This window comes from Vicia villosa, unplaced genomic scaffold, assembly GCF_029867415.1.
Source record: "Vicia villosa cultivar HV-30 ecotype Madison, WI unplaced genomic scaffold, Vvil1.0 ctg.000747F_1_1, whole genome shotgun sequence".
NCBI classification, from domain to species: domain Eukaryota; kingdom Viridiplantae; phylum Streptophyta; class Magnoliopsida; order Fabales; family Fabaceae; genus Vicia; species Vicia villosa.
In genome coordinates, this window is record NW_026705336.1 from 61753 (window position 1) to 84988 (window position 23236).

Here is a 23236-nt window from a genome sequence, read left to right on the forward strand (position 1 = left end):
CCTGAAAATGACCTGTAATCTTTTGCCTTGTATCTCTTAAATGAAGCATTTTTAGCCTTGGCTTGTGAGACACAAAGTTGTAGAGAATTCAATTTCCTTCACAATAGGCTTTGAGTGGGGAATTTCTGATGTTCCATGTGAAAGTTATGCCTAGTCAAAGTTGGGTTGACTTTCTCCTAAGAAACCCTAATTTGAACCTTTCCATCTTTGTTCATCTCTGAGTTTCTATTAATGGAATCATGATCAATTCTTGATCAAATGATGGTTATGCACCCCATACTTGATATTTGCCCAATGGTTAAAGTTTGGATCATGCCTTGATTATGATTGACCTTTCAATTTGGATCAGTTGACTGTGAATTATCTGGATTATGTGAATGAGCCATGCTTTGAGATTTGAGCCTTGCTTTTGTTATGAGAAAAGTGTGGGAGGTAAATTTTGGGGTATGACAGGAATCATACTCGTCCCTTCACATTTCTAACTCCGACTTGAACGTTCCAACAACTTCGACAACTTTTCCAATCTCTTGCCAAGGATCCCTTGACAAGGTCTACCGTAATCCGTCGCTTAATCATTATTCTTAAGTCAACATCCTACGCAACGGTTACTTAAATTGATAACTTCACAGTCCACTAATAATGCTGAATATGGCAACTTCCTAAATTCCATCTTATAACAATTATCCTTATTCCAGGATGATCCGAATTGTTAAACAAACAAAATCTTAAATCCATGTTACCTTCGAATTCGGAACCAACAAACTTCTACATTGATTGTTCTGTCTCCTTAAGCAATATATTACACCAATAACTTACAACTGAAACATATCCGAGAAGCACAGCTTCTCCCCTACTTCGCTTAAACTAACCCTGCAACAAAACGAACAAGTACCAACAGTGTTTCACACACATGTCGCGTACTAAGGAATAAAACACTGACAGCATTCAACTATCACACAACTCAACTGACTCGACAACTTGGCCGGACGGACCGACCTGCTCTGATACCACTAATGTAACACCCCAAATTCTACCCAAAAATATCATACGAGAAATCAGAGTATTTTAAAAACTATCAACAAGCATTTGGGATATCACATTTACTTCCTATAAACAACTCATAAACAGATACATAACACTTTAATCTCAGAGAAGCACAAAACAACTTATAACAGCTCTTAGACAAACCAACTTCATTTTAATATGCAGCGGAATCATAACATTCGAATTTATAAACAAATCATCTTATTTAATCGGAAACAACTTCAAACATCATAGTACTTCTCATTATCCAATTTGGAACTCAACAACTAAAACATGAACGACATAGAAACAACAATATAGACAACCCCCGAGTGCTACGTATCAGAGCGACACACCAACCAGATACGATGAATCTACAAACTTCCACAGTTATACTTGAGTACCTGCCCATTTCCCATGGTAGGGGAAACATCAGCAGAAGGGGTGAGATATCAAACATTATAAAGGAAAGTATGATAATACATATAGCAAAGATAAAATCATACACAATTCACCACTTCTCAATATGAGCAATTTGCATCACAACAATAATGTTAACTATCAACTATAACAATGTATTCAAGTTTACAAGTATGTCATTCAAGCACATAATAACATATACTTCATAATCACAACGTAAATTAATACAACTATCAACAATGGCAAAACATGGTTCATATATTGCACATATATAAATATATCATTAATACACACACACATATATATATATATATATATATATATATATATATATATATATATATATATATATATATTTGCATTCGCATCATATACGTTTCATTTACATATGTCACCAAAATCATGTATCAAACATCACCAAATTTAATTATCACATCTCATGCACACATAACAATCACCTAATCACATAATTACATATATTCAAACATCACATAACTCCAATGTAACTCAATGCAAGACATGTGACTCTATGCATGTGGTACCCAATATGGACCCAAAGTTCCACCGCTTCCGATTCATATAGAATCTAGCCACACTTCAGATCCGGACAAGACCAAAGCCACCAAATGTAAACATATAGTTTACCGCTTTCCGATTCACTCTAGAATCCAAGCCACGCTTGTGTTTCAAAGCAATTCCACCTATGTTTCAAGGCACACTATGATATGAATGTATGTACAATCTCACAAATATATGCAATTAAGATCATCTCTACCATCTTAACTTTCCACATATCACAATAATTCAACTCTATGAATTATCCACCAATTGTACACAACATTCACAACACACACACATCATTCACATATGAGAGGCCAATTAATCAATTACGATTCACACAATCCAATTAACACTAGTAATCATACTATCTCATGTTAATTCTCATTTTTGTCAATTATACATGAACACACATTTTCAACATCAAGCAATTAGTCATTAGAATTAATGCTAACCAACTAACCATAAAGAATCAATATCAAAACAACATCATTGGCATGACAATATATATTTCTCAACATACATATTCAAGCCAAAACACAATTACAAACAGTTTCTCAAAATACCGTAATTTACCGATAAACCGAATAATTGGTCCAAGTCCAAGTATATTCCAATCACATAGACTTATTGGAATCAATTCAACTAGTAATTTAACTATCCAATTAATAATTAAACTATATTAATTTCAATTCAACTATTATATTTCTATTCTATTATTTTCCAATTCTATAACAAAACCCATTATTTCACTATCAATGGTTTACTCACAACAAACATAACAATCTAATACACATAGATTATCAATTGCACACAACTTATCACATTTATATCATCACATTCCAACAAATCATCAAATACCCAAAATTGCAACATAGAAGAACATGGATATCAAAGTATAGAATTAAACCCACTATAACATACTATCATACAACCCTTTAGCATGAAAGAACCCCACCCTTACCTTGGCAAATATGAACTCTTTCACCATAGCTCTAAGCTTTTCTCCAAAATAAATCCTTCAAACATAATTTGGAGACACACCTAAAAACCAGTTCGGAAATCAGTTTATCAGACGAACTTAAAATCCTCAAAATCAAAATCGCTCCGGTCAGAACTTACCTCTATGAGTCAGGAACGTTGTGTCAAAACCACGCGACGATCCAACGGTTGGATTGAGAGATACATCCGTTTTGCTAAGGTGACTCAATGCTGAAACTTGCTGCGAAAATGAGGTTTCTTCTAGCTTTTCTCTTCCACCATTGTTCTCTTCCCTTTTGCCTCTTTTCTCTTCTTCCTATTTTTTCCCCCAAATGAAAATAGTAACCTCTAAAACCCTAACCTTCTCTTACTATCTCACTTATGTCAATTGGGCTTGACCCACCAATCCATCCATTATGTTTCTATCACTTAGGCCCATTTAGTTATATCTCTCTAATAACTCAATTGAGTCAAATACAAACACTCACATAATTAAATACTTAAATAATTATTATATCACATAATAACTAAATAAATAAGTAATTATTAAAAACACCAAATAATATAATTACTAATATAATTAATAAAAATATTAATAAAAATCGGGATGTTACACTAGCTCCGAGATCAAAGTTATTAAAACAAAGTTGTGACATTCAGTGCTCGAATTATTTGTCATATCGATATCAACATAAATGGTAAGCACACATCTAGGAGTCAGTTTTACACAACTTGGTATAGCATGCTTTTGAAATAAACCCTACTTCAATTAGGTCTTTTAAGGGTTGTAACGTGGCCTGGTTCACGGTTATAGAAAGAAAGGATTTAAGGCTCAAAGTCTAACCTAACCCACCCATTCTTCGTGATGTTCTCCAGTCCTACGTTCAACTTAACCTGATACGAGCGTTCATCCTTCAAGAGGAGTTTGAGATGATTGAGGAATCAATGAAGTCTTCTCGGACATGGCAGTCACTCACTTTCTTTTTTGGTGCCTGATCACACGACATTGTTCCTTTGATGAGGATCTTTATGTTGTAATCCTCGTTTTTCGTTTCTGCTTTGCATTTCCTTTTTTGTTTCCCTAACTTTTGCCTGGACAAATTCTTTTGAATTTTATTTTGGAGTCCAGCGGGATGCCCTAACTTTTGCCTAAGTCACTTGTTTTCAAGTTGTTGACTTAGCGGGCTTTCTTTCTTTCTTTTTTTTTGTTTTGAACAAGTCGTGTGATCCTGAATCTTTGATTTGCGGGAGGTGATTGTGACTGCCTCATTCTTTGGTTGATGAGGGGTTACCATTGTGGCATTGACTTTCCTCAACCTTTTGAAAGATAACCATTGTTGTATCCTTGGACGGACACTCCTGGTGAATCTTGATTGCTCGATCAGATTAATTGAATGCTACCCTGCCCCTGGGTTAAATGTGAGGGTTTTTTCTTTGGTATAGAAAAGAAACTCCTACTTCAAGGCTCAAGGGGGTTAACGAGGGTCTATCTCCCTTATATCTCCAGTGTTTGGGGATTAGAAATAATGCCTGTACATCCTCAGCGAGGTTTTATTCAAAAGCACACAGTTAGAGATTTATTTTTATTTTTCATCATTCTCCTTTTGATATTTCTGCTTAAACCAGAGTTTGATATCGATAGACATAAAGATATGAGTGAACACGAATGGATTGATTCGAAACTAGCATATGCGATGTATTTTTATTTTCATTAAAAAACAAACAAGTTTTACATGGAAGTAACATTTAACAAAACAAGGAAAACTACAAATGAGAATGCAGAAACGAATTGATGATCGCCATTGTTGAGGAGGCTTGACTCCGTCTGGACTTGTTGATATTGAATACTTTTTTGGTTCCTTCCAAACACTTCAGATTACTTCAAAAGAAAACTCCAACAAAGTCACCCAAGAGTTGTAAATTTGTGCTACTTTAGGGATTCGAGCAATGCGAGCGATGCACTGCTCAAGATAAGAGTACGTCTTGCTTATCCCTCGTGCGGGAGCCCCAAGCATAGTTGCTAGAGTGGTAATCACCATCAAACATGGAGGAACCTTGCATGGCCGTCAAACTTAGAAAAGCTATATGTTGTGAGGAAAGAATTTGTTGATTCTGGAGACTTTCTGAAATCTAGGCATTCATTCGAGCAAAGGAATTCCATTCACCCATATGTTTCCTTCTTGAAGGGTTATATGCCCCCCATCAATCAACTGTTGCACTTTGGCTTTGAAAGCATTGCAGTCCTCAGTTGAGTGCCCCATTGATCCAGCGTGATATCCACATTGCACATTAGGGTCATACCCAGGTGGGAACGGCTGTGGTGGAGGCTTGAGAGATTTGGGGACCACCAATGAGCTTTGAACTAGATATGGAAGAAGTTTGCTATATGTCATAGGAATCTGGTCCAACGGAGCATTTCTTCGTTCCAAATTACTTCTAGGTTGGCGTTGATTCGGATGACCTTGTTGATGTGGAGCACATTGCTTTTGTGGCAGATACTGAACCGATTGTTGTTGGACCATCTGGGGTTGTTGATTGATAGTGGTGGCAAAGGCTTGTGGAATATATTGGCCAGGAGAAACTAGTACCATCTGATAGTTAGGAACCTGAACCTGAGGATAAGCAGGGATCTCCTCTTCTTTATTCTCAAAGATTGCGTTTGTTTCACTTTTTCCTTCTTCAGTGAATTCGGAAACATCGGAGATATCCTGGATTCTACCCATCTTTAAAGCGTTTTCAATTCGTTCTCCTACGACAACCAAACTTGAAAATTCGGAGGAAGCACATCCAACCATCATGTTCAGATAAGGATCTTTCAAAGTATTCATGAACATGTCTACAAGCTCTCGTTCCAAAAGTGGAGGTTGGACTCTGGAAGCTAATTCTCTCCATCTTTGTGCATACTCTTTAAAAGACTCATCAACCTTCTGAGTTAAACTTTGGAGTTGCAGTCTAGTAGGAGCCATGTCACTGTTGTACTTGTAATGCTTGAGAAAAGCCTCTGCTAATTCATCCCAAGTGCGGACATGGGTTCGTTCGAGTCGTGTATACCATTCAAGAGACGCCCCACTGAGACTATCCTGAAAGAAATGCATTAGAAGCTTATCATTTTCTGCATACGGTGCCATCTTGTTGCAGAATGCCTTGATGTGACTCATCGGACAAGTAGTACCCTTGTATTTCTCAAAACTGGGGGCCTTGAATTTAGCAGGAATCTTGATATCAGGCACTAGGCACAAATCAATAGCATTTAAACCAGAGGAGCTTCTACCTTCTAAAGCATTCAATCTTTCTTCCAAGAGATGGAATTTTCTCTCATTTTCCTCGATCGGGAACTTGAAAGTTTCAAGTTCAGAATCGTTCTCATGATGTGAACCATCCTTATTAAGAACTTCCACGGGCACAGGTTTTGATCCCCCATTAGCAACAGTGGTCGGAGTATCATTGATCAACTTAGTAACACTTTGTCTGAGCTCTTCTTGCCCCTGAACAACAACATTGAGAGTCTCCAAGAGTTGGGTCATCCTCTCCCCCATAGTATCCATGTCCTTACGAAGTTCAGCCTGATTTTGTTCAAGATGGTCCATGATCCTCCTCTGATTAATCCTCGTATGATACAGATGTAGGGAAGTCAAATTTGTTGATGAAGCAGAAATCTGGATTGAAAAGGACCCCAATAAGCTTCTGATAGAACTATGAGATGCATGATAATATGAATGCAATGTTTCATTAATGAGAGATCCTAAAGTCTTTTCACAATCTTTCATTTTCTTTCTTTCTTTTTTATCTCCCCTTTTTTTTTGTATAGAATATCTTTTCCTTTCTTTTTCGCTTTTCTATTTCCTTTTCTTTTATTCTTTCTCTTTTCTTTTTTTTTTTGGAAATAGACTTTAGGATCCCTCATAAATGAAGTGGATAAAGCAATGATGTTATGCAATGCAAAGGCATGGGATCAAGGTCCATATAATCTTAGTAACCCCCATACAAACTTCTGAATAACTGATACAAGTCAAATGTCACAGGATCAAAGGTCCGACACCTTTTTGAATACCAGGGAAACCAATAGTCACCAACAGAACAGAATAGTCACCAACGGTACCTGTCATGTATATCCCTCCCCACTCACAGGTGAATCTAGGTCAGGGTAAGGTCATGAAACGCAGTATACGGTCCGCCCGAAGGTAAGCATCATCACAGCGCGGATGCGGGTGACGATAATACCTCCGTTTGAAACCACTACTCTGCTCGTAGTCACATGATCCATCCCGAGACGTACACCTCGAGACAAACCATGCTCCCACTCTATCCTAGGGTACCTAAAGTGCACTCATAGCCTGTGTATTGGGCCTTTTACCTCATAGAATCATCCCCACCCAACCTGCAAGCAGAGAAAATATGTGGCCCCCACGGGGACCCATAATATAGTCCAGATGCATGCGGAAAGTAAACATGATATGCAAACAGGAAATAGGCATGATATACAAACATATATACAGAATGTAAGCACATAAACAAAACAAAGAAACACCCAATAAAAGAAACAAACAAAGGCTAGGATCGACTCGCTTAGGTAATCCCCAGTGGAGTCGCCAGCTGTCGCACGCTCGCGAAAAATGAACAGAGTCGCCACCAATATATTTATCCCATAAGGGAAAGGGATATCAGAAAACCTAACAAAGGAAGGAACAGGGTCTTACGACCAGAGAATCAAGGTACGGGAGTCGGTTACGCGAGGGGAAGGTATTAGCCCCCCTCGCGCCCATCGTACTCGATGGTATCCACCTATGTCTGTTTCTATCTAAAGGGTGTATAACTATGTCTATGTCCAAATGCGAAATGAATGCAAAATGTAGGGAAAATAAAGAATTGTACTCGCACGGGCCCTACCCCGCTGCCTACGTATCCTTTTCAGGAATCAGAGTTACCGTAGCTCGGCTCACGTTTTTTTGTTTGTTTTTGTGTTTTTTAGTTGGGCGGCGTTAACGCTCACGCTCTTGCACAAGGGGACAGCCTAGGATGCAATGGAGCGGAAATAACTTGCCCTTAGAAAGGAGAAAAAGAGATTGGTTTGTATCTTTTAAGGGTAATTCCATGATGACGAGAACCCACTACAAGGTCTCGCATCGCTTCCTCACTTTTGTTTTAAGTCTAAACATTTATTAGTGCTTTATGTGTTTTTGGTTGGTGTTTTTTATGGGGATTTTAATTTGTGACTTAGATCATACCAAAAAGAGTTTTGTTTTGCATATTTAGAGAAAGCAGATCGAGGCCTACGCCACAATCGTTTCTCTAAATAACGGTTAAGAAATACATCGAGGTTTCACACCTCAATCATTTCTTCTCCGCTAAGTAAAGGAGATGCAAAAAGAGTTCTTTTGTGAATATTTAGAGAATGCACATCGAGGCCTACACCACGATCGTTTCTCTAAACAACGGTTAAGAAATACATCAAGGCCTCACACCTCAATCATTTCTTCTCCGCTAAGTAGGAAAGAACATACATCGGGGCCTGCACCCCAATCATTTCTTTCCTACTATGAAATATAGTAACGGTATGATCTTCATCGATTTTTATTAAGTATTTTAAAAGTCGAAAGGAAAAAGAATGCAAAAGGGAACTATTTCTAAATTCTAGTCTAAGTTGTCTATACAAGTCTAAATCCTAATGTTAACATGGAATAGATTCTAAAAGAAGCATTAAAGTAGTATTAACAACATAGGCCAAGATATGGCCAAAGATACAAGTAACAAAATCACACAAGCATCATACAAAAATAACATGGAACTAGTATGAAGACAATTCAAACATCAATGCAAAATTGAACTAGAAAACTACTACTTTTATGACCCTTTTTATATCAACAATTACCTAAAAATCTAACAAAAGTTAAGAGATTTTTTTGTTCTTAATATCTAAAACTCTAACCAAAATGTGATTTTTATACGCCTTTTTTATTATCTAAAAAAACTAAAGTAAGTCCTGATTCTAACATTTTCAAAGGGATGGATCCAGGGTGTTAATATGTGAAATGGTGGTCTATACAACACTTTGGGCGCTAAAGCCCAGCCAGAATTGGCCCACGGTGATGTTTTTGTTTCAGCTTCCTCTATGGCCAAAAAAAGTGATGTGACGGGCCTAGCGGGGGTATAAACAATAATTATGGCCCAACAGATTTTGTACTGATCCAATATCATGTTTTCAGATTTTATTAAGAGTAGAGAATTAACAATTAATTAATAAAATAAAAATAAAAAGCAATTGAGATTGGGAATTAGGGTTTTACTTGGTGTGACTATTGAAATTCCTTGACGAAACTCTCTCCCTCTTCTCACTCGTAACGGCGGCGCTGAGGCTCTTCTTCTCCGGCGAAGCCTCTCCGATGAAAGCCTCTTCTCTTCGTCGTGAATCAACCTACGCATCCACAACACTCTCATTTCCCGTCTCTCATCTCACGGTCTCTGAATGCGTCTCTTCTTTTCTTGATTTCCTCTCTGTGTCGTTATTGTTTTGAAGTTGCAGTGATATTGTAGAATCGTGAGTGGCGAGAACGAAGGTGCGATGAAGATGATGCTGAGATGAGTGAAGATTTGCTGGTTCTTAGGGAGATTTCTTTGAAGAATGTTGAATGGTGTGAGCTTGCGAAGAATGAGGAGGTTTCGGTGACTTTCTGTGTGAATTCGAGGTGAAGATTGAAGTGATTTCGGTTGTTGAGAATTGGCGAAGATGGTGGTGAATTGGAGGAGAAACTCGCGGAAGAAGAGAAGTTCGTTACAGGTTTGTTGTGATTTTTTTCTCGGATATTTTTCCGTTACCTTCTGTTAGGAATCTCCTCCCCTTTCTCTGTTTTTTTTAGAGTTGTTTTATGGTGATTGAAGAGTGTTCATGGTGGTGAAGATGAACGGGAAAGGGAGGTCGAAGCATGGCAGAGGAAGAAGATGAATGGAGATTGTGAATGGGGTAGATTCGGATTGAAGGCTACGGTGAAGGTGATGAAGGTGGAAGATTGAAGATGGGAGAATGGAGAGAGAGTTTGTTGAAGATTGAAGAGAGTCAGAGAAGGAAGAGTTTTCAGAATGAAGAATCGGTGATTGATGGAGGTGAAGGTTGAAGAGGTGTGGTGAAGAAGAATGAATCCAGAGAGAGCCGAAGTAGTGATGAGACTCTGTTATATAGTTTTACAGGTTAGTTTCTCCTCTGAATTTCTGTTACTTGGTTCTCTCTGATTCTGTTAATTCAGTTGGGTTAGTTATGAAATCTAGAAGGTAGTTATGAGATGGTTGGGTTAGTTATGAACTGGTCCCAATTCTGTTACAGGTTAGTTGCTGGTAGTTAGGGTTAGTTCTGTTATGCTAGTGACAGTTAGGGAGGGTCAGAAAGTTAGTTAGGTTTACACATGGTTAGGGATTTTGGTTATAAAATTCTGTTAGGTTGCAGTTAGAATGGTAACTGTTTTTTTTGGTATGCAGGATTTTCTTTCAAGAAGTGTATTTGTTTGTGTATGTACTGAAGTAGCTGTGACTGGTTTTCTTGTATGCAGGTGCTTGTTCATGGAGGAAATTTGTGAGCGATGCTTTTGAAAGTGTTTGGATGAAGATCAACATGAAGTTTAGAATCAAAGAAGAACATCGGTTTAGAAATTTTAGAATTTAGGAATTTGATGTAATGGGAATGATTGAAATTGTAATGGTTTAATGATATGAGATTTTTGTAACGGATATGTATAGTGGATTTGTAACGACATTGTAATGGAACTAGAGAATGATTCTTTTTTTGTTAAATTGAGAATAACTTGTAATGGCTTGTGATGGAATTTGAGATAGAATGATATGTACAATGTGATTTATAGGAACTTTTGAATAATGTAAGATGAATCGGATTTTTGTAACGAGTTTGAATAATGAGATTTTCTTTGGACATTTGAATGGTGAAGGAATGATATTGACTTTTGAATGCAAGTGTCGATTTCCCCATATGAATATTGATTCCCATGTAGCTTTGATTTTCCTTGTCTCCCTTTTGCAATTGAAACTAAGGTGTTCCAATATTTAGATTCAAACTTTCATCCAGGTGAATTGTACTGTAAATAGAGGATAGATACAATCTTCAATGAATGAGTGTACCCGATTGATAATCAATCCGTGCTCGCACTTTTAACCTCTCAGAAGCAATCACCTTTCTCCCCTGATGTAGCAGTATTAATGTGGGTCACTAACTTGTAATTGAAAGAGACCAATATTCATGAGCCAAAGACCCTAATTCCATATTTCAACCAACTTATCTGTAGTAGGAACCTTAAACCAGTAAGAACCCGATTCACCAGAGGATTTCTGATCCCATGCTTTTAGATGTTTATTTAATGGATGAATGTGAAATCAATGCGAAATCATGTTAATGCCCTAATGGAGGTATGCAGATGAAATGGGAATTATAAGGCAGTTAAAAATAAGGGATAGGACAAATTTGGGGTATGACACCAGCAACGGTAAATCGGAGCATTCGTGGAAATCTAGTTGGATAATGGTTTGTTTGTTCATGTTGAGATATCATATATATGATTATTATAAGTTAGCTATGAATGAAAAATATATTTGTACAAACTAGCCAATGAACCCTTGACAAAAAACTAGCCAATGACAACTCTTCTTTTTTATATACAAGTTCCTCTTTTGTACTGCTATATTTCCTTTCAAATATTTTTGGATTCCATCTCGTGTCCACTACTTGGTCATTGATTTTTGTTTCTATATGCTTTTGTATGTTGATCTCAGGTGGAAATAGCAGTGCAGTCCAACACTATAATTGAACTTAAGGAAAAAGTCCCTGTACGTACTTGCAATCCAGGTTGCTTTAGTAACAGTGTTTATATACTACACTTTTAGTCCCACATCGCTTGTTGAATAAACAGAATAATTGTTTATATAACAACCAAACATTCAAACTAATCAATTGAAAATAATGGAAGAGTTGGTGGGCCACTGGTTAACTATTGAATTTTATTGGGCTTAGGTCCAAACGCAAATGTAATATTTTGATTAATTATCCAAACGCAAATGTAATATTTTGATTAATTAAAAAAATAATTTCTAAAAAATATTAATAAAAAATATTTAACAAAACGTAAAATAAATAAATAATACAAAAAGTAAAAAATTAAATAAAAAATGAAATAAATTCCACGTGGCTCTTACAAATTAAATAAAAATTAAAATAAAAATCCAACTGGACTGCCAAGTCATCAAAAAATAGAATCTAGGCTGCACAGGGGCAAAATCCACGGAATCTGGAAATTATGAGGGTGGTTTTAAAAAAAATTTTTTTACAGGGGCTTAAACCTAATCTCGCTAATATTACGGGGGGGTTTGTATATTTAACCCTAAATTCTATAGGTTTATTCTCGAGGAGTAAAACTTTTTATTCTCATAAAATGAATATTAACTATGGCTTGTTTAATTCATTCAATTAACACTCTTTAAATTATCATGTGCATTCTCAAAAGGGTCTTATATTATATGTAAATATTGGTATGGGTACAATCATTCAAGATGGATCATGGAACTCATTAGGAATGCATTCCTTATTCTATATCCGCATTCTGTTTCTATGTATTTATATATGAATATTGAAGTTATTCTTTAGAATGCATCTCATCAACTTGAGGATGGCATGTTCTTGTTCTCCAAATATGATCTAAAAAGAGTAAACGCCTCGCGAGGCTTATGAAAAGCAACCTTATGTCCAGCTCCTCTTACTGTCACCAATGTTAGCCCTTTATAAACTTGACTCCATCCAGCAACCTTGCCACTGTCATACCAAGGATACCAATTCACGATGGTTGGAAGCTTCAATGCATTAATAGAACGTCGAGTGGCGGTTAGTGGTACTATAGCATCAGCGTCTCCACTACAACAAAAATATGAGAGTTAACAAGTGTTCCAGTTACGAAGAGAAGGCAAACAGGCAACAAGTTGCGCTATCTATCACTAACGGTGATAATGATCGCGTTGAAGAACAACTTTGATGAGTCTCAATGATTTAAAATATCATTTATAAAAACATGAAATATTTTGTTAAGGTTGTTACCTGAATACCCATATCCTTAGACTAGCATTGATAAGTTCACGATATATAGGAAGCACAGACAATGCCGAATCAGCCCAATTATTCATAACAATATCACTGTCAAGAAATACAATAAAAACATTTCAAATCAAAACTTTGATAGAATCATAGACCTCAATAGAACATGTTATAAATATCAATTAATTAAAACAACATACCTGCATCCCTTCCATGTATATGGAATCCCTGTTACATTGGCATGGAGTGCCTTCTGAACTTCCGGACGGTTGAAATACAAATCAGAATACGTTTGGAAACATGGATCATCTACTCTAGACATCCATGGCTGTGTCATTTTAGAAGATCAAAATGAGTTTCACAATAGATTAGCCAATTCAATGTGTTGATAGTATATGTAGGCTTACATAACGACCATTCAAGCTGCGATTAATCGATGATGTATTGTTACAAAGCGGAAAGTAAATGCTATATGGATCAATGTTTCCTTGCTCAGCAGTTGCAACTTTACGAGCCTGCGTACATTGCGCTGATGGATGCAAAGAAGATCCAGAGTCACACGCAGTTCCTAGAAGTTTATACGTAGAATCTGAAATCAAACCATGTGTCCACCAGTACTCAAATGTTCCGACTAAATCATGATAATCATCAATAACACCATTTCCAACCTGTGTCAACAAACAGCTCATAAGCATATAGGTCTTCTTGAAGTGAATCATGAACGATCTTAATTGTGTCTATGTTGACATAAAAGATTGAATAAGTATATCATTTTTACATGAACTAACAATCTTACCAAAAATCCCTTAAGATTGATAACTGGATTATTGATTCCCTTGTTTCTCTCGTAAACAATTTGAGCCAATTGAGGAACATAATGACCTGATAATCATTTAACTTTTAAGAAATCGAATAATTCTTCATTGTACAAAGCACTGAATTCATAAATAAAGTGCAAAGTAGAAAACTGATGTATGAATTATCAAACATAGGTTCACCTGCATAACTTATCCCACCAATGTAGAGTTCTCTATGCTTATACTGAGGAAATCTTTCCAACCAATTAACAAGAAAAATATATGAATCCTCAGCTGCAATATTCCGGATACACATTAAAATGTAAAATCTCATTACTAAAAAAAAATTGGACTACTAATTAAATTCAATAATGTTAGCGGTCTTTGAGTTCGACACTCAATAACTTTACCGTTTTTCTGGTCACCAACTGTGTACAAATCTGATGTTTTATTAGAATAAGAAAAACCAACGCCAGCAGGAGACTCAAGGAATAATATATTTGCCACTGCAACATCCAAAATAATAAATATGCATAAAATTATTATTTTTTAAACGAATCGAAACGACAAGAGCTAAAATCAGACAATTTAACTTACGTTTGTTCCAAGCATAAGGATTCGAGTAAAGTGTTTTGCCATCAGGCTTAATATGAAAAGGGCCAATTTCTTCGGCAGCACCGTAAGAAATCGCAGAACAACCAGCACCATTACTAAGCCATAGAACTAGTGGCTTTGAATCGGGTTCACTACTCAGTGGTGCTTCAGTCAACCAGTAAAACAGTGCTCTTCCATTCTTTTCATTCACAGTTACATAACCTGAATACTGATCAAATCCAACATTCTTTGGTTGCCCTGGTAACTCAGTTATCTTATCTCTCTTTTGATCTTCAGTTGAAGAAGCCAAAGAAATTTCAATGGATAAAAACAAAACAACACACAATATGGAATAATTATAATAATAGTAACCCATTATTCTATCAATCAATAGTTTTGCAAAAACCAAAATAAAAAAGAAGAGAACCTGAACCAATGCAATTTATAAGGTGTTGTATTTATGAACAAGAATGAGCATGAATTTATGTTTGTGACAATGAGTTGTTACCGAATTAGCAACAACCATACATTTGGTCTTTGAAATCAATTGTGCATGGTTTTAGTTTTCTTTGCTGTTTCTCGACTCACTGTTGCATGTTGACTGGAGACCGCGGTGATACCTCGCGATACGCTAGAGACAAATTTTTATACGGCTTGTTAACCATATCTTATGACTATTCATATTTCTATAATATTAATCAATCTTTCTCATACTTAATTCTTCTTTTCTCAACTTAATTAGCTCATCACTTTCATTTTTTCTATTACAAGAATCAAATTTTCTTTTAATTACTTTTCTATGAACTTTAACTATATATTTTTTTTCATAATCCTTTCTTTTCTCATAATTCCTTTATCAATTATTATCAAATTTTACAAGTTGAATTGACTTTTCTTAAAGAATCATTTAATTAATGTTGAATTTTAACTTTTTATATACTTATTGTATCATTGAATTTTCAATGACTTTTAACTTTTTATAAACTTATTGTATCATTGAATTTTCAATCACTTACGCATCCCCGTATTCGTATAAATATCACGCGGTATCGTATCCGTGTTTCATTGAGTTGAGCAGATGGAATCTCTCAAGTTTTCGTCTTTGTTGTAGATAAAATGGATCTCTTATTTTGTGGAGAGTTAATAACATCATATTGACATTTCAACTTGTGATTGTGTCATTATCATAGTCAATGATAGTTTTTTTTCTTCCAGTGGCTACACAACAGCACTATAGAAACTTCAACTCGGGATGACTATAATACACGGCAAAACTTTTTCGTCAAAAATTTAGGGCGTTATTCCTTTTCATCTTTAGGGGTGTTCCTTCACCGCTGTGAAAAGTCTCAACTGCGTTTGGAGATGCATCTTCGAAAACATCTTTTTTTTAGACACTTCTCATTACAAGTTGACGAGGTACCATAATTTTACCAAAATTTAATCTTGAGATGTATTTCCGTATGCGTAAAAGTGAGTCTGGAGATACATCTCCGTACACACCATTACTTCAAAATTCAATGGATGGTATGGAGATTTATGTCATATAATCACATCAAACCTTTCACTACTTCCCCCTTCCTTTTATAAAAAGTATTAAAAAATAGACCATTTCAGCTCTCACATCCATTCAAGTTCTGATCCGTTCAAGTTTCTACTATTGAAGCTCTTTCTCATTCATTCAAGATTTTTTTCATCCATTTGAATTTGGTAAATTTTTCAAAATTCTTTCTTTGTGGTTGAATTGATGCTTTAGAAAAAATAAATTGTTTTAGCTACGTTTAGATAGTAGAAGAGTTGAAATAGGTAGCCTAAATGGACATACATTGACATTTATTTGCAGTGTAATGACAGTAGTTGCATTGCTGTCATAGCAGAGAAAATCATGACTTTATCCAGAGATGCATCTCTGAATTCTGTCTAAACTATTTTCGGAGATGCATCTCCAAATTTATGTGTGGCTGAATTCTGGATAAATTTGTGATGTGACTGTCTGTTTGTAACGCATGTGCAATGAGTGAAAATTAACCTTGGCAGAATTATGCTCGGTCATGTGTCCCAAACTGCGTTTGCACCACGTCAGAGGGCCGCTAGAAGAACCACGAGCTCCCAGATGATGAAGCAGTACATGAAGTCCTTGATGCCTCTGAAGCCCAGAAAGAATCTGTTGTTGATGCCCCTTTAAAGAGTTATCCAGGAGGCACATATGACACCTCCTTGCTTCGTCGCTATGCAGACCATACTGCTGGACATGTATGGGAATGAGAATTATATTTATTTAATTTTGCAATACATCTGTTTTAAACTAATTGAATCACGACTGATGGTGAGATTATTTTTACAGGATCGTCCGTGTTTGAAATCGATAAACCACGATAGGAAGATATTTGAGTTGGTACAACCCAATTTTGATTGGTTTAGGGATCTTATTCGCTATTCCGGTCTTGTCGATTTATGTGATGTTGCATACATGACAATAAACGATGACATGTATATGGCATTTGCTGAGAAATGACATTCATAGATGTCATCTTCTACCTTACTATTGATGAGATGAATATCACCCTGGATGATGATGTCTCGTGCCTACTGCATCTTCCTGTCAGTGGAAAATTTCTGGGCCACTGTTGAATCGGTAAAGCGGCAAGCAACAAAAATTTTGAAAATATTATTTCGGGAATTTATCGTGTCCACAGGGATTAGTGCTATCGAACTTCTGTTCGACGGATTCTTAGTTCTTAAGTTTGGATTAAGTTGGTTTTAAGTAAAAACGGAAAATATAACATATGAACATAAAATAAATACATTCTTGATAGAGATTAACTTATCTGGTTTGAATCTAAACTACTCCTCACAAACTTAGATTTATCACTCCGCCGCACTCAATCTACAATACTCATCAGAATCACCACATATCCTTCACATCAATGTCCATTTCTGCAACACCGACGAGAGTTCAACTATATTGCTCTTTCGACGATGTCTCAACCGATAGAATAATACAGAAGCATTAAACTCCGATATTATGTGGATGTTAACCCCAAACCCTATATCTAGAATCTAGAACTAACATGTATTCTCCTAATCAAGATTCACGAAGCATATTTCTATAACAACATAAATCCGAAGCGATTAAGAAAAAAGATCAGAAAAACACCGATTAAGATTTGTAAAGCAAACTTTATACAACTAGTAGAAAGAGTAACAAACATCCATGGGTTTAGAGTAATTTACATACAAACTCAAAAAAAGAGAAATACAAAGAGAAGAGTAGAAGAAGAACCAACATTTCTTGGTTTGTCAACACCAATCGATGAGAAATTTGACCTCCGATCATCAAGATGCAACCCCCAATTGATGTTTCCAAGCTCATCCTACTCAAAAATGGTTGTGATGACTTTGGGAACAAATACCCCAAAGCATAACCCTAAAAAATATGATTTTTTTTCTTATTTAATGACTTTCCAAACCTCCCAGAGCGCGCGAGCTAAGACCGCTTAGCGTGCTAGACCAGATTTTGAAATCTTATTTTGGGCATAACTTGAGAACCGTAACTTCGATTTGTGCCTGGTTCGAAGCGTTGGAAAGCTTATTCAATTTCCTATCTAATAATGAATAAATATCAAAAAAATTGATGAATTTTCTCATATTTGTTTTGAGCCTTATCCATTGACGAGCTGCTCAAAATCGCGCGTTCGAAGCCGTGTCTTCGACACTTTATTGCTCGTGCTCCAAATACGCATTCATACCTACAAAATGAATAGAAAACTATCAAATATTATAAAAGTATATGAAAATACAACTATTCATAAAGTATACGGATTTACAAACAAAACGGAGAATTATTCAAACGGAATTAACAAAAAGTATCGATAAGTGCAACAATACACAAAATAACGATATTTTTGCACTTATCAACCACAAAAGGCACAGTAGAGAGGAAGCCACCGAGATGACGGTCACTCATTTTGGAGCTGACCCAATTAAGGCTGCAAATTAGGTAGCTACCAGAGGTGCTCATGCAAGGTTTAAATTTTTGGAAGAGCTCTATAAAGACCACCTGTTGTGTGTTGTGGAAGTCGATGGTGATGATATGCATGTTGAGTACCACCAGACTTGTGCATTAAGGTATTACCTCTCGTTTCAGATTTTCACGTCCACTTTTTGTGGACAAAAGTGAAACCTACGTTGATGTGGTTTACCTTAAGTACTTCATCGACTTGACGGTGGTTCTTGAGTGCAACTGGGGCCCGTCTATTTGGTCTACATCGAAGTTGTGCGAGCGTTGTCTTTTGAAGACAAAGTAGATGATAGGAAGCTGCACATTGCTTACGGTAATTTACCATTACTAATATTTTTATAATTCATTTGTTACTTTTGCTTTTAATAGTGTACCTGGATCCTTTTCAGGGATGGATTATCTCCCACTTCACTCGCATCATCAGATCAGAAGTTGTGCCCACCTACACTGAAGATTGGCCACGTGATGTCGTGTTTACCTTGTACAGGGGGAATAATGTGATCAAGTCATTTAGAGTGTATCTACCGTCATGTACTGGATGATATTTCCTTTTTTCCATACGTTGGTCACCGCGAGACGCGTCAGCCGCACATAATCTCCTATACTTCAGATGGGTGGCATGTGGGTCAAATCTAATGTATCCTTATATGTCCGAACAAGTGATGCGCCAGTTTCGGTTGTAAAACCCAATCTAATGCATGAAAAAAAGTTTCTTTGACCCCACTATAACGAGTAGATTATCTATCCGTGACGAGTTCTTGATACTCTTGAGCGTGCTCTTGATACGTGAGTCTTTGGTGCTTTGGGTGAACCCTTGGTACTTTGGCGGAGTCTGAATACACTACAAGAAAAAAGGAGATTTACGACACATGAGTTGCGACAGTTCCCACAAAACTGCCCTTATTCATTGACTGTGACGGTTGTCTCTTAACTGTCGTAGATTTTCTAGACTTATTGCGACGGTTGCTAAAGAACCGCCCTAAAAACGTATCTGCGACGGTTATAAGAACCGTCATTCCAATTTATACTATTGAGACAGGTTGTGAACCGTCGGCATTATATATATACACTTTTAAGCATATGTAATTTTTTTGAAATACAAAAATTAAAAATAATAATTTTTAACGCATGCGAGACTTGAACGAGTCACATACATCATACATGTGACAGTCAAAACCTTAGCCTTGCCACTAGGCTAATTAGAAACATTAGTCATGTAATGAATCATATATTAAATATTTCACAAAGTCATTAACCTAGCGCTTTGCATTTTCCATATCCTCTTTATTTCAGAATACATGCGCCGTTTCTTTTCCCCAAAAATGAAAACCCTCGTTTCCTCAAACTTTAGTCTCAAACATTGTTCTCTCAAACCCTAGAACATCAAAACTTATAGAAATCACGACTTTATGTTGTGCAGGGCATCACAAAGTGCGCTCCCTCATGATTAATCTAAATCTGTTTCTAGTTTTGCTTCTGGTTTAGAGAATATTGGGCATGTTAGGGAAGAACTTGCGGCGATTTATGCTGAAACTAGAGTATAATGGTTTGTTGCATAGCAGGTGTTTGTTTTTACGCTTCAAATAAAATCTGTTTATGTTTCTTGTTCATTTCTTGAAATTTTTTTAGCATAAATGGACGAGAATGAATATTTTTACTCTTTTTTTGTTGTTGTGTGTATTCTTGTTTTTCCAGGCTTGCTTCAGGAGAAATGTGACAAAGGTTTTGAGATCTGCTTTCAGATTTGTGTTTATGGGTTGTAACACATTAATTGTATAATCTTCTTCTTCACCATCGTGTTGTAATTTATTTCCTCTTCTCTTGCTGTTATTATTCTTATATTTTTCTTAACCTCACTTGTGATATCTATGGCAGACAGAGGTTACAACTGTGATTTGTGGGCCCAAAGAATTAAAATCACTTGTGCATATTTTGGGACAACTTGACTTTGTGAAACATTTGATATGTATTGACAATGATCTCCCATATGATGCCTCATCTGCTCAGCATGGATGGAAACTCACTTCCTTTTTTGATGTTGAGAGGCTTGGTAGAGAAAACCCTGTTGCCGCTGATTTACCCCTTTCAGCTGATGTTCCAATTATAATGTATACAAGTGGAAGTACATGCTTGCCTAAGGTATCAAGGTTTTGATTGAATCTTATATTCAGTTAGGTGCTCTTGAATATGCATAGAGTTATACATAAATAAGTTCTCTAATTAAATTATGTTTCTTCAATCTTTCCCCTGATGCCAATTGGCTCATACACATGAAGGAGCTCTCTAATAAAATTTTGTTCCTTCAAACATTCCCTTAATACCTGTTGGGGCAGTAGGATCTAGAACATATTGGATCTATGAAAAATGTTCGTCACAAAATGCAGGACTGAGATATGGATAGATAGTACAAACTTGATGCTTTTCCGTACTTTGATATTCAATGTTTTTGTTTATCACAAATCTGTTTCTCTATGTTGTTGTTTCTTAACATCCCGTACAAAATATGTCAGGGCCTGAAGGGGGATGTGATTAGTGATCTAGTTGACCAATTCTATTCTTACCAGAAATGGGTCATGCTTCTTGTGAGCAATATTCTGTAAGTTCTTAAGGACTAAGCTATATTCTTTGAATAATTAAGAACAACACTAATCATTATTTTGGATTGCTTTAACTTAAGGGATGAAGTCTATTACTGAATTAGCTTTTGTATCCCATAATATTAGTAAACTAGCTTTTGTAAGCTCTTAAATTTGAAGTTGTTATTAACAAGCATCATGTTTGGCTTTAAATGAGTCTATTAGTAAACTAGCTTTTGTATCCCATGATATTTTGTTTTTCATTTTTCAACTTAGTATACCATACATCTACGTCTGAATGTTCATTAATGAGGACTTATTTGATTTAAAAATTATTAGTTTTAAAAGCATGAAGTTCAGTTTCCCTTTTACACTATGTGAGACAATTTATATATATATTACTTCTAGCTTAATTTGTTGGAAAGTCACTTTTAGTCATTAAGTTAAAATTTTCATTATATAGAAGTGCATTAAGTTAAAATTTTCATTCCTTAATATTATTAGATGTGTGATTATATGATATTCAATTATGATACTACTAGACGTGTTATCAAGTGATTGAATTGTTATATTATTTCTTATTAGATTAGATATCTTACTATATATTAAGTAGCCATGGATTTGGTATGGATATGTGTCTTGTATAGATTAAACATGTGATGTTTATATGGCCTGATGGCAACTAAGCTATGTTCCTAATTTTTTAGCTGTTATTGATGTAAAATTCCTTCTATCAGGTTGTGTGGGTGCTTCATTTTGCATTAGCTGCTGCTGTGTAACAAGTTGACGTTTCTTGTTATTCAATGCCATGGTTATGGCGGTGAAGCAACCCTAATGTTAAATGGGGAAAGTTGTTTCAGGATCTGGTCTTTTTGTAAAGATCTTTCACCAGCAATTGGTTAGGATAAATTCTCCAGCTTTCTCTTTATATTATTTTCACTACACAAACAACACCAACTAACAATCTTCCTCTCTAGACCAACTAAAGTTAAGAGTATCATTTTTAGGTAATTTTATTGCCAAATCATGATTCTTGTTCATTCTATATAATTGATTAATTTTTATTTCTTGTGTTGGTGTTATTTATTTATTATTTTGTTCATTTTATGTCAAAATCCATTGCATAGATAGAAGCAATTGCTTCCGAACAGTATTGCTTGTTTTACTACAATGTCGGTGATACTCAACGACCGCTTTGTACAGGTTGAATAATATTCTTTTATAAAGAAAAGTCATTGGTATTGCATGTGTATAATATAATGTACTATCCATTCTTAGCATGTTTTCAACACTTGATATTTTATTCAATCATTGATTAGTCATGCTAGTGTAATAATAGTATACAAGGAATGTTACTTTAAGTCCATATAATTTTCTAAACCTCCAAGCCTGTCTGAAGTTGAATTATGTACTGAATTTATTCAAGCGTATGCACTTGTATGTAGGAGCAAGGCGGTTCGAGAACTTTAAGTAAGGAAATATCTTGCATTTTTTGGTTGTACATAGACGATACCATTACAAGTCATCAGATAAACGTGATTCAGTTTTTCAAGTTACTAAAATTTTGCAAGAGGATCCCAACATGAACTATGTGCTGCCCAAAATTGACTGCAATATTTCAGGTTACTAAAGTTTTGCTAGAGGATCCCAACATGAACTCTGTGCTTCTCTAGACTCACTGCAATGTTTCAAGTTACTCAAGTTTTGCAAAAGGATCCCAACAGGAGCCATATAAAGTTATATCATGTTGCTATATTAAATCAGTATTTTTTACCATGAAATTTTGAATTCTGAGTTTTGATATATGTTAAGTTATGTTTTAGGTCAATTCTGAATTTTGATGTATGTTAACTAATGTTTGTCTTTATTTATTGAATTTTGGAGATCACATGTTTCAGTTAAATAAGTTCATATATTAAATTTATTATCTATTTGACAGTGCAATCAGAACGATATTAATTTTTTTTAAAAAAAACATTTTATTAGCGGGGGTTTTAAACCTCCGTAGTCTATTTAAAAACCGTCGAAATGACCATTGACGAAACACCAAATACATTTCACGACGGTTTTAAAGTGTCGCAACAAGAATTGGTAAAAGAATTCAAATTGAAATTAACGACGGTTTGTAACCGTCGTTACTTGAAATTTACAACAGTTCTCTACCCGTTGCGATTGATAACGACTGTTGGAG

The 23236-nt window shown here is 35.7% G+C and overlaps 2 protein-coding genes and 1 long non-coding RNA gene across 7 annotated transcripts; 1 reads left to right on the top strand and 2 right to left on the bottom strand.

Annotated features, from left to right (window-relative positions):
* Nucleotides 1-1328: 1328 nt before the first annotated feature.
* LOC131630907 (uncharacterized) lies at nt 1329-3461 on the bottom strand. The gene is made up of 3 exons (XR_009292549.1): nt 3124-3461; nt 2966-3045; nt 1329-1427 (listed from the first exon to the last, which is right to left on the bottom strand). It is a non-coding gene; the product is annotated as an uncharacterized LOC131630907 (long non-coding RNA).
* Nucleotides 3462-12436: 8975 nt separating this feature from the next.
* Nucleotides 12437-14872, bottom strand: LOC131630885 (serine carboxypeptidase-like 27). Its single transcript, XM_058901624.1, has 8 exons — nt 14455-14872; nt 14268-14363; nt 14059-14151; nt 13857-13942; nt 13468-13728; nt 13261-13388; nt 13064-13159; nt 12437-12883 (listed from the first exon to the last, which is right to left on the bottom strand). Exons 1-8 carry the CDS (start codon nt 14825-14827, stop codon nt 12631-12633), a joined length of 1386 nt encoding a protein of 461 aa, XP_058757607.1. The 5' UTR covers nt 14828-14872; the 3' UTR covers nt 12437-12630.
* A 4873-nt stretch (nt 14873-19745) lies between these two features.
* LOC131630908 (long chain acyl-CoA synthetase 9, chloroplastic-like) lies at nt 19746-22990 on the top strand. Of its 5 annotated transcripts, none has more exons than XR_009292551.1 (5): nt 19746-20242; nt 20345-20608; nt 20980-21065; nt 21783-22052; nt 22491-22990. XR_009292551.1 is itself a non-coding variant. In XM_058901649.1 (5 exons), the coding sequence occupies exons 2-5, from the start codon at nt 20222-20224 to the stop codon at nt 21808-21810; spliced, it is 399 nt and encodes a 132-aa protein (XP_058757632.1). In that variant the 5' UTR covers nt 19746-20031; nt 20165-20221; the 3' UTR covers nt 21811-22990. The 5 variants fall into 5 exon arrangements, 3 of the variants coding, with proteins under 3 accessions (XP_058757632.1, XP_058757630.1, XP_058757631.1); XR_009292552.1 differs by having other exon boundaries at nt 21783-21943; XM_058901649.1 differs by having other exon boundaries at nt 19746-20031; nt 20165-20242; nt 21783-22990.
* The last annotated feature ends 246 nt before the right edge of the window (nt 22991-23236 follow it).